Consider the following 12,585-nt stretch of genomic DNA (forward strand, 5'->3'; position numbering starts at 1 on the left):
ATGAACACACCAAAGATAATACAGACCAGGAATTACCAACCCTTGGGCCAGGGTACTGGTCCCTGGGCTTTTAGGAACCAGGCTGCGCAGCAGGAGACAGAGGGAAGCTTCATCAGTAACTAAAGTTGGTTCCCATGGCTGGAATTACCACCTGAGCTCCTACTCCTGGTAGATCAGCAGCAGCATTAGATTCTCAGAGGAGAACAAACCCTACTGTGACCTGCGCATGTGAGTGATCTAGGCGGCGTGCTCCTTACGAGAATCTAATGCCTGATAATCTGTCACTGTCTCTCATCATGCCCAGATGGGACTGTCTAGTGACAGAAAAACAAGCTCAAGGTTCCCACTAATTCCACATTACAGTGAGCTGTATAATTATTTCAGTATATATTACAAGGTAATATTAATAGAAATAAAATGCACCTTAATGTAATGCACTTGAATTATTATAATGCACCTGGAATCATTCCCTCCACCAAATTCATGGAAAATTTTCTTCCATGAAACCAGTTCCTGGTTCCAAAATGGTTGGGGACTGCTGGTATAGACTGACTTACAATTGTGCAAATAGCACTAAAGTTGCAAAAAAATGTCTGCTGCCATGGGGAAACAGAGTGTTACACTAAACAGAACTACCCCTTTAATTAATTCCTACTTCTTATTCTATATTTTATCAGAATATTTCTACATCCACCCAATCTGCTCAGTTGATACTCACCTAGCGTCTCAGTCACGCAAACTGCAAGCTGACGCTCCAAATGATATAAAAACTTAGAAATTAAATTATCTGTTTTGCTTTCCTTGACAGAGTAACTAAAAGTGTGCAGGTGCAAATGTCAAGTGCTGAATGAAGTAAAAGCACCTATCACCATCCTGGAGGACGATGGCAGCAGAATCAAGGGCACTGGCAGCCCATCACAGCTCTGTCACTGTCAAAATCCCTATCAGCGGTCTTTCCATAAGATTATCTGCTATACCAGGGTACTAAAACAGGGAACGTGGTTAGATTTACACTTCTTTGTGTGTCTAACATTTAATAAAACCATTTGATTGTTACTTTTAATTTTCTCCTTCTCAATGTAGGAGCCAGTATAGTGTATTAGAACATATATCAAAGTGCCCACTACTTTACGTTAAGTAAATACTTCTACCAAAAATTTTCTATTGCTCCTCTGAAATTCCATATTTAAAATGACTACTCTAAAGTATTTATTAAAACATATCTTATTGCTTATGATTAAAAACTTAAAACTATTTTTATTATAGCCGTTTGAAGTTTCAGCACTATCAAATATTTCTGAATTCCTGAAGCATATCAAAAGCTTCTGACTTCAGTTACTTTTTAATAATAGGACAGCTAATGCCTGCGCACAAACTAGTTAAAATTGCACACTGAGGCCGTCACATTCTTACATTTGTCACCCAATTAAACAAGCACCCAAGAGAACTGATAAGCGCAGCACACTAAAACCCAACAGACTCAGGCATGATTAGAAAGACAGAAGTGGATTTCTTGTTTCCACTGGCCATTACAGAGACAGTTCTGTCATTTCTTTTTTTTCTGAAAAATAAATTGGCTTTGCTACAAAAAAGTTTGGACAAATCCAAATTCTTTAGTAACTTCTTATCAGTAAAAGTCAGCAGTAAGTTGATGATAAAAAAAAACAAATCTAATTATGCAGGAGAAATAGGAAATATATGGTGTACATGAATTATAAATAGATCATTAAAATTGTGAGAGCCAGGAAAAAAAAAACTGGCCAAATCTCTCTGCAATATTATAATCATACTACGTCCTGCTGCCACTTCCCTAGTTTTCTTTAGCTGAAATACAGCCAAATGATGATAATTAAGATAACTCTTTATCTTAAAAAATGACAGAATAGCAAAAATGGAAAAGACAAAAAGTTTAGTCATTTTTAGAGTATGTATTTGTTGGAATAAAATTTTAAAAATAATTAAAAATCCAATGTGAAATATAATTGCAAATTTTGTGTTCCTCTTCTTTCTGTAACCTTTCTGCTATATCTGCTTCTCCTTTACATTATTATCTTCCTGACTAATTCTTCCAGAGACCGGCGTCCCAGAGGGACTTTGTACCTTCATGGTACCGCTGGGACTTCATGAATCTTTACTGGCACCAGGCCTTTCTTGCATTGTAGCTACTCTAGTAACAATCTGCACTGGAGACATTCATGGTTATAAAACCCCAGGTCTGTGAACTTTGGGTCTCTAGAAGTTGTCTTTAACCACAGAACCACATGGTTGTTAGCACAACCCACCAAATTAGTAAACACACACAAAAAAAAATCAAAAAGGAGAAAAATGATTCCTCACTGGCAAGTATTTCAATTTATGTGTTTTATATTTTTCTAAGAAACAGACTACAAACTAAAATTACTATTCATTCAAACTTAATTTACTTAATACTGTTGAGGGAAAATTTTTGGTAATATATTGAGTATACGGCTTTTTGCCCATGAACTAAATAAAACCTAATGAAATGTATGAGCTATTATTTTAGCTGTTTTACGTGGCTTGCCTGCTTCTCCTACATTACTATAAATTTAATTTCACTTATTGATGTAACTATTGTGCCTCCTACCAGAAGCTCTTTTCATCACTTCTAAAACCTGGTTATAAATCTATCATCAATGAGAAAACCAGATAAGCAGCCTAGGTAGATTTGTTCCTGAGTAGCTTCTAAATGAAAAATTACAGGCTTCTTGCACATCTAAAACACAAGAACCTTAGGAATGAAAATTATGAAATCTCTTTATATTACTCAGGCATCTTCTTCACTTGCCTTTTAGTGTTCTGACATATTAAATGTAATTTAGGCTATGAAAAATAACTTCAAGGTTTTAAAAAATTATACATTTCAATTTACAAATACCCATATTATACATAATCCTATTGATATGCTACATTTTCTAGCACAGAGCATGAAGCAATTTGGTTACCAGAAAAAAATGGAGCACAGATATAAAATTGGTTTATATTTTCAGGTTTGTCACTTACTAGCTGTGTAACTAGAAGTATTAAGCTCCTGAGCCTCAGCAGTATTCTCCCCAGATATAAAGGTAAAAATAATTTACCTATAATACCAGGGGAAGGAATATATTTTTACAAATATGCACTTTTGTTTTAGTAAAAGGTACCAGACTCCAAAGTGTAATTTTATCATTAGTCAACATTGTAGTTACAATGTGCCAGTGTTCCTAGCTATGAGAAATGGTGTGTTTTGTCCATGCACAGAAGAACTATATTTTACAGATATTGGTACTTAATATATAAGATTCTTCTAATAAAGATACACTAATTTTCTAAGAAAGATATCTAATGTATAAATTTTTTACAGACCCAAAAATGAGTACTCATTATATAATATTTTCTAAGAAATACATTCCAGAGATATTACATTGATATTATCTATATAAATATACAAATAATTATATAGCTTCTAAAAATTATCATCCATTTAAGATAATCTTACATTTTGAATTTAAAATAATCAAACAATAAAAAGATGAATTATACAGAAGTATCTGAGTTATTTCGTAAGGTAGAATTTTAAAATGTAATTAATACAGAAATGAAGATATAAAAATTATTCCAAAGTTAAACTCTTTAATAGTGTAAAACTAAATTGGCTAGTTTATGGTTCGGTATATAATATAAAATAATTTCCTATCAAAATGTTATGTCCCTATCAATATTTCTTTAATTTCAGAATTTGAATGAAGAAACTTAGGTTGTAGTCCTAAATCCAATTCTTTCCTTTCTTAGAAGAAATCATCGAAAACCAATTGTCCTTAACTTTCTCACATATCAAAGGAAATTATTTGAGGAAATGATCTCCAAATTCCTCTGATTACCTGCTAACCCCACAATCAGTACCAAAATGCTTGGAGAAGAATCTGCATTTACTATGTTTTCTAATTTCAATCATTTTATTACCCAAACCATGAAAGTATTTGTCCTAAATGTCTTTTCCAGTAGACTGGCCTTAGTCCTAATGACCAGAGGAGAAGGGTGTAGAGGATGGGTTGCTCGCTTTTCCTTCTCCCTTTTACTTTCCTTTTTTTTCCCTTACCATAGTCTATTTTTTACCACCCACTGCTCCTTTCTATGCAACATTAATTAAAACATAATGATATTTTTTTTTGCATTTTCTTCATCTAGCCACTTTACTAAATTTTTACAGAATTATTTTCCTATGTGTCATTAACAAAATTTTAAGTTATGTGCTTTTTTCTGGATTCTGACAACTAAATTGCTTTAGTCTTGCATTATTTAGATAATGTTTTTCACCTTTAGTGGCATATTTGAATCATATAAGGGGCTTTAGAAAAACTCCATCTTTGAAAATTTTTGTTTGTTTTTGAGATGGAATCTCGCTCTGTCGTCCAGGCTGCAATGCAGTCACGCCATTTTGGCCTCCCAGGTACAAGCGATTCTCCACCTTGCCCAGCTAATTTTTTTTTTCTTTTTTTAGTAGAGACGAGGTTTCACCATTCTGGTCCAGCTGGTCTTGAACTTCCAAATTCGTGATCCACCCGACTTGCCCTCTCAAAGTGTTGGGATTACAGGCGTGAGCCACTGCGCCTGGCCTATCCTTGAAAAATTTTACACAAGCTGTTGAATTCTAAGCACTGGTATTTTTTTTTTTTTTAATTTTACTTTAAGTTCTGGGATACATGTGTTGAACGTGCAGGTTTGTTACATAGGTATACATGTGCCATGGTGGTTTGCTGCACCCATCAACCCGTTATCTAGGTTTTAAGCCCAACATACATTAGGTATTTGTCCTAATGCCCTCCCTCCCCTTTCCCCCCAACCGCTGACAGCACCCTGTGTGTGATGTTCCCCTCCCTGTGTCCATGTGTTCTCATTGTTCAACTCCCACTTATGAGTGAGAACATGGGGTGTTTGGTTCCTGTTCCTTTGTTAGTTGCTGAGGATGATGGTTCAGTGCTGGTATTTTTAAAAGCTATCTAGAAAGTTTTAATATGCTGCTGGTGTTGAAAACCACTAGCTTAAAAAATTACTTGCTGTTATTACAGGCAAATGATTTCAATCAGACCTAGTTGATATTTTTTATTGTCTTACAAGTTTTAATAGTGTTGGGCACTGAATTTTCTGATATGACTTTTCAGTGTGTATGAATATAATCTTGTGGGATTTTCTTTTGACCCCTTTTATTTTTAGTTGACACATAATAATGCTACATATTTATGGTATACAGAGTGATATTTTGATATGTGTACACAATGTATTAATATAATGATCTAATCAGGATTATTAGCATATTCATCATCTCAAACGTATTATTTGTTTGTGTTGTGGACATTCAAAATTCACCCTTCTGGATTTTTGAAAATATACAATAAATTATAGTTAAGCATATTCACCCTATAATGCTGCAGAATGCCAGAACTCATTTATCCTATCTAGCTGTAATATCGAATCTCTTAAGAAATCTATCCCCGTCTTCCACTCTCCCCTGTATTTCCCATACTCTCAGCCTCTAAAGGGACCCACAATTCTACTCTCTACTTTCAGGAACTCCTTTTTTTTTTTTGCCTCCCCCATGTGAGTTAAAGCATGTAGTATTTAGCTATCTGTGTGTGCCTGGCTTCCTGCTTAACATGATATCCTCCAAGCTTTCCCATGTTGATATGATATGATCCCATGGTTTTTAAAAATATAAATCACCTACTCACATTTCCCATACACATTTCAAATTTGTTTCAAGGTCACAGACCTTTGGGGGTCTTACATTTATGGGTACCCCCTAGACACTCTATCTTGGACAAAATTTGAACTTTGTCATTGTACTTTGAGCCCCATGAGAATAAAACAAGAGTAGCGCAAATCCATCTGACTCAGCAGATGCTATGGAGATCTCAGTGCCCCCTCTTTGCATGGTTTCATTTTTTATTATGGTTTCAGAATATCTTTCTAATCAACTTATGAATACACAGAAGAATGGTTTTATTTTTAATCCATTATTTTTATTTATTTTAGTGGGAAATCTGTGTTACCTCTTCCTATTAAGTTGGTGCAAACGTAATTGTGGTTTTGCCATTACTTTCAATGGCAAAAAAGTATTTTTATTTTCTTTGTTGTTTTTAAATTCGTTTTATTTATTTAATCAAGTTGCTATTTGCTTTTTTATTTTACTTTAATTTAATCTCATTTCACATCTGCTTGTCATTAATAATTTTCTCCTATTTGCCAATACTTCTAATTGAAACTTGTTATTCTGATATTATATGAAAATTATATTTCATCAAAAAACTCTATTCCACGATGTGCCACCTGCCCATTAAGATGCTATCATTTTAATTTTTTCATTCCATCATTCTCCTACCTCTACTCTCCACCTACCCAGGGTACTTTTGGAATTTTTCTATTTCTATTCCCTCCTTCACTGAAAAATGTTTCAAGAAAATTTTTATATGTTTCTATATTTTATTCTGAGATTGTGTAGTTCTAAACTAGGATAACAATGTGTTTCTGCATTATGTCCCTTTTGTTTTAAAAAATCCTTATATAAAACATAGTACGTATATTCAGAATCTATGAGGTCACATGGAGATTTGAACTCTGACTATATTTATATACATTCAAGCACACACACACTCATGCACTCACATACACCTCTATATATTATATGTTTATAGCTCACCATCACTTCAACTATTCATGTTTTCTATTCTGAAATCTCAGGTTTTAATGTTTACTATTTTCTTAGCATTGTTTTTAAAACAGAATCTTCATACATAGTGAATTATAAATCTCAATTTTGCTTATTCACAAGATCTTGCTTTTACCTTTACAAATATATATTTTTATAGATATATAATATCTGGGTTATGAGAAGAAAACGAGGAATGCCCAAAGTCATACAATTCAGCAAACACTGCCAATGCAGTTGTTTTCTTTTAGTAGACTATAAATTTTGTGTGTGCTTTTTCTTTTATGTAATTTATATTTTCAAATGATGTATCTTCTGATACAATATCTATATTATATCATAAATTAAGTTTTCTTGTATTTTTATTTCCTTTTTATCTTATGGTTATAAGACAGACTGTTAATTTTTTTATTTGTAACAATTCTCTATGAAATAATATGTTATTCTCAACAGCAAATTATTTGAGACTATTGTTCTCCAGTTTTAGAGAATGTTCTCTCTCAGTTATATTTCTTTAGAGGCTTACAGTGATTTTTCCAAATGATATTGCCTTTTCTGTTGTGCCTCACCTTATGGGATGCTATTTTTTTCTTTATTTGCTCATTTGGACTCCAGTTCAATGGCAAGAATATTAGAAGACTTTGTTGGTAGCAACCGTGAAAATATTGAAAGACTGCTGGAGAAAACTACGCCATGCGATTGTAGCTTAAGTAGAACATCAGTAGCCTGTTAGTTCTCAGATAAGAATCATGTCACTTTCATTGATGTAAACATATTCTCCAGCAGCCCTGAGCACAACACAGACACTGAATAAACTTTCACCAAATACGCAAATCAATTGGATAATCTGCAGACTTCCAGCCATGCTTACCCTTATACGGAGCACTAAATATTTTTATTATTTCTAGCAATTACAGAATCACTTACTGTACATATTGCTTTAATTTCTAATATTATTCATTCAAGTAAGAACAATTAATATATTCACTAATCTTATTCAAACAAAAAATTTTATGAGATGGTTCAAATGCAAAAACTAGCTACTGATTTCTGTTAAAATAAGCATCCAGAAAAGTAAAATGTGTTAACTGGAGCAAAAATAGTATGTATTAAGTAAAAGTATGGACGTTTTATAATTTCCAGCTTTCTTTTAGGTCATCATTTTCAATGGACAGGATTCTGTTTGGTTTTCAAGCTTCAACTTAGACCAAAGGTAAACTCGTTTGAGAGTTTGAACTGAGTTGTTTAAGCCATTTTTGAGTTATGCAAAGGTGAGAGTACATTATTCATGTACCTAACTAAAACAGGCCCCAACATTTTCTACTAATGCAAGTCACAAAGGACTAATGCTATATATTTTATAGTCAACAGGATTATTAAATTTCTCACCAAAACCTCTAAATGTAAAGGGAAAAGTCATTTTTAAGATGACAAAATTTCCATTTATGAGTCCAAAAATTGCTAATAGAGGACTGTAGTTTAAAAGAAAAGGAAATACAATTAAAGCCAACTCAGATTTCCACCTAAGTTAGATAGAAAATGGATATAGGACAAATATCAAATTAGTGTAGCATTTCAGGGCAGAAATGTTATGAAGTTAATGCACTTTAAAATGTAAAAGTAATTCAACCTCAACCTTTTACAATCTACCTAGAGGGGAAAGCGGCAAACTAAAATTTAAATTCTATGCCAAGCACATCCTCTAGTGAGTTTTGATCACTTAAACTTGAGCTCCTTTTAAGCAGCACAATGGGTAAAATATCCATTATCAAGTGGCATATAATAAATTTAGAATTACATATCACATCACCAATTATTTCTTAAACCTAGCTAAGTTTTGTTTAATTCCCAGAGCCAAAAGTGTTCAAATTTAAGATGGAGAAATAATATACTAAATGTTTAAAATGCTAAATAGGAAAAATATGTCTTTTTAAACTTGACATTTATGTCAATGGCATTTCATATTTTTAAACTCATTTTTACTCCAACTTACTGTGGTAGTTTTGGATATCTATTCAATGCCTTTCTAGTTACCACAAACTTCATAAGTCTGTCCTTTATGTCATTACTCAAGTTGTGATGAAATTGTTGAATCAGATGGGGTCAGGAGTACTGCATCACTCAATTTTAGAGAGTATTATCTGTGGGCATTATATGAAAAAAAAATAAGAAACTCTCCAAGTACTGAGCAGCTCTGTATGGTTTAAGAAAGTATTGCAAGAATTTAGCTTGGAACAGCATGAAGACTGCATTTGTGTGATAATAAACAAAGCTAGGAAGTGATACAATGCGTGGTCCCTGAACTAGTTCCTATTAGGAACAGAAGGGAAGGAATGGAAACCAGAGAAATCTGCAAAACCCGTTCACTGATTAGACATAGACAGTAAAAGGAGAAATGACAAAGAGTTATTTGTAACCATTTATAATTTGACATAACTGTGATAAACTGAAGGAAACATTTTCAATTACTGATAATGTTGGAAAATAACTTAGTTTTGGTCAGTTTAGAGTTGATGCTTGATAAAATATAAAATAGACAAAACATATGCTCTTCTTTGATGAAATTTCTTATGTGTCAATACTTCATTAATAAAAATTACATCAAATGCACAATTATTTATTAGCATGTAAGAAAACATTTTCCGACCCAGATCAGCCTGTAAGAAGTCTCTTCTTTCAGAGGCCTCTAATGCGTTTTGCCTCTATTCCTGAGATCATCATTAATATCTCTGCCTCTATTGCTACAGTTCACATTTTCATTTAGGCCACTGTGATAGATTGTATTGGTGGTCAAAACATTTTCTGAAGCTCTATAACCCCACATATGCGATACCTTCCTCTAGGGAAGGAATAAATCTTCTCTCCAATGAGTATCAAAATCAGGGTAGTGAAAGTCAGCTGTCTGATATGAAGGTAATAAAAGGTGCACCACGTGCACAGAGTTTTTAGATCATATTTATGAAAATGAAACTAGACTGCTTTCCATCATTACCATGTACTGGCAATTCTAAGTGTTGTCAGTGATAAGATAAACCACCCTCCAAAAATGCTTACTGGTCCAAGTTCTAGACAATCGTCTGGGCTCAGGGCAGCCCTTGTTGTATCACTGTACCACCTTCTGACCTCAGGACTGATCATATGACTTACTTTACCACTGGCATGGAAACAAGCTGAAGTGACAAATGCCACTCTTAAACATAAGCTTTAAAAAACCATCATCTGCCTGTGACTTTTTCACTTTTCCCTTTGCTAGAAAGGACTCAAGAAGAGGTGCTTCTTTAGCTGGCTTTTGGTGTAACTGTACATAGCCATAGCTAGTTTGCGATAGATATGTAACATGAGTGCAAAATAAACCTGTGTGCTTTAAACCACATTGGAAATTGTTTAGATCATGACATGACTAGCCATTTCTTTCTAAGACAGCACTATCAAGAATGTTAAAATTGCCATCACAATTTCATCCTCATGTCATGTTAAACTGACAGCAAACTGTATTAGGGCATCCATTCCCTCATACCATACCTCGTGCCATATACTTTTCTGTAAATCTAGAAATATTTAAGTCAATAAAAGGCGTATTTAGAAGATGGCCTTTCCTAGGGTTTTTATCACTTTCCTAAGCGATGAACTTAAAAATTCCTATCATTTGTAGGTAGGGGAATCAGGCTTTCTTTTATTTCATTTAGTCATGAAAACTAAATGCTTTGTTAAACAGACAAGAGGCAAGTCAAGAAGACCTACACCTAGTAATACCAGTACCAATAATATTTGACAACAATCTCGGCAAAATTTTAAGTGACAACTCAAATAAACTGGGTTGTCAAACATTTGAATTCCTGCAGTCATTTCATTCTTTGACATTTGGGAAGCAGAACTTTAGAATGGTCTGCAAACCACTTTTCCAACCACCCTCCAGTGATTATGGATGGAAATACACAAATTCACTGGAAAACTTAGCCTGTATCTCAGGTTCAGTACATTTTCATAAATTTTAATACACGATTCTTACATTGTATCTTGGTTTTAATAAGAAATATTCCCTTAACCGGGCATGGTGGCTCATGCAGATAGCCCCAACAATATGGGAGGTCAAGATGGGATGATCTCTTGAGGCCAGGAGTTCAAGACCAGCCTGGAAAATATAGTGAGACCCCCATATCTATACATAAAAACAGTAATAGTAATAATAATAACATTTTAAAAAGTAAAACACCCTTAATTTGGTTCCCTTTTTAGTAATTGGCTTCTTTTGGAAAGGGTAAGAGGATTTTGAAATTTCTACTCTCTAACCTAATTATTTTTGTGTTAGAGCTTATTCCTGAGTCCTGTGTATTTGCCTGAACTTGTACTTATAACTATGAGCATAATGGTTTTAAAAAATAACATTTATAAAGCACTTAATATGTGCCAGGCACTGTTCTAAGCACCTTAAATATATTAACTCTCTCAAGTTTCCTGACAACGTTATAATGTAAGAGCTATTATTATATTCATTTTACAGATGATTAGACTGAAACATAGAGAAGATAATTAATTGAGCAAAATCACACAATCAATAGGTAGTGATATTGGGACACCAACCTAGGGCCATGGAGCTCCCGAATTAGAGCTCTTCATTTGTCTGCAGCCTCTTTTGATACCATGTGCCATGCTGAACCAAGGGGTATGTATGTACAAATTGTATAGAGAAATGGGAAGTAAGGAGATATTTATCTCAAACACTTAACTCTCTCCCCAGGAATGCAATAAAAGAAATTGAGAAAAAGCACCCAATATCTAATAAAGACTGTGTAGCATCTACTAACAGGTAGATGATCGATTTTAGAATAATATGGGAGGAGTAGAATGCAAGGGTGTATTTTTCATATCACTTAAAATGATATTTAACAGCATCTTGAACAACAACAACAACAAAAGAAACATAAAAACAGATGGCTCATAAACCATGTTCACACATTTCAGAACCAACAAATAGTTTCCTTATTTACCAGAGATCTTATCAAATATAAGCAAACCAATTCAGTTTATCTTTATATTCAGGCACTGATGATTAATAAAAAGATGATTTTGAAAACACTGAATTCTTATTCATTCAATAAATGAGAGAAGGGAAGTCGCTCTACTAAAGGTTTGTCAGATACACTGTAACACAGATTTAATAGAAAGTCACTTTGTATGTAGTTTACAAAGATAATTTTTTTCCTTCTAAGCACCTATCTTACTTGCCGCTGATATTTCACAAATTCAACAAAATGCATTCAACAAATATTGGTTGAGTGTCAGCATGCACTATGCTGCTGTGTTCCATGCTCAGTGCTGCAAGCATTTCAAGGATGAGGGAGATTCTGCCAAAGAGCTTTACGTATCAGTTACACTGTCAGGATTTCCTAGTTTAACTGTGCTGTGATCTTGACGCTTTGGAGGCTATGATGTAGAAAATACAGAATTACTGTGAAATAGATAGCAACTGTGTGTTGTTAAAAATAAAGTACCGAGAGTACTGACTTTTCTTTCTGCTTATTAGAAGAGCTGTTACTCCACTACACTGAGGCAGAAGAAACACGAGGATGTGGAAAGATTAAGGCCTACCGGGGATTCCTGTGAAACTTTTCCAAGCTGTTTCAGCATTCATGCTATAGTCATTACCACTTACCTAATTTTAGCAATGCGAAACTCTGGGATTGCTGCAGTTTCTGATTGCCACAACATCATCAATTCTGCTCACGCTGAGTTAGGTTCATTTAATTTCAATTAGCATTTATTGAGCTCCTACCTTATGCTGAGCTCTGATTGGAGAGATGAGAAAATAAACTACTTGTGTAATAAAATAAGTGCTCAATAACATTATGTTGCATAATAATGGCTGTGACTTTTAGCATTTT

At 33.8% G+C, this 12,585-nt stretch overlaps 2 protein-coding genes across 15 annotated transcripts in view; one reads left to right on the forward strand and one right to left on the reverse strand.

Moving 5' to 3' along the window:
• BRINP3 (BMP/retinoic acid inducible neural specific 3) overlaps positions 1-12,585 on the reverse strand; it is a 380,288-nt gene that overhangs the window by 157,735 nt on the left and 209,968 nt on the right. The gene's annotated exons all lie outside the window — the stretch shown is intronic.
• Positions 1-12,585, forward strand: part of LOC128930086 (uncharacterized) — a 155,990-nt gene that overhangs the window by 140,997 nt on the left and 2,408 nt on the right. For 3 of the 4 annotated variants that reach the window (XR_013529019.1, XR_013529024.1, XR_008477662.2), the window contains 3 exons: positions 809-981; positions 7,858-7,916; positions 12,228-12,433. Coding sequence is in view for 1 of the 4 variants with exons in the window: in XM_078355140.1 (XP_078211266.1) it covers positions 7,858-7,916; positions 12,228-12,433 (265 nt within the window). In the remaining 3 variants the exon portion in view is untranslated. The remainder of the gene's footprint in view (positions 1-808; positions 982-7,857; positions 7,917-12,227; positions 12,434-12,585) is intronic. The other variant, XM_078355140.1, reaches the window with a different exon arrangement.

This window comes from Callithrix jacchus, chromosome 18 (genome assembly GCF_049354715.1).
Source record: "Callithrix jacchus isolate 240 chromosome 18, calJac240_pri, whole genome shotgun sequence".
Classification (NCBI taxonomy): Eukaryota; Metazoa; Chordata; class Mammalia; order Primates; family Cebidae; genus Callithrix; species Callithrix jacchus.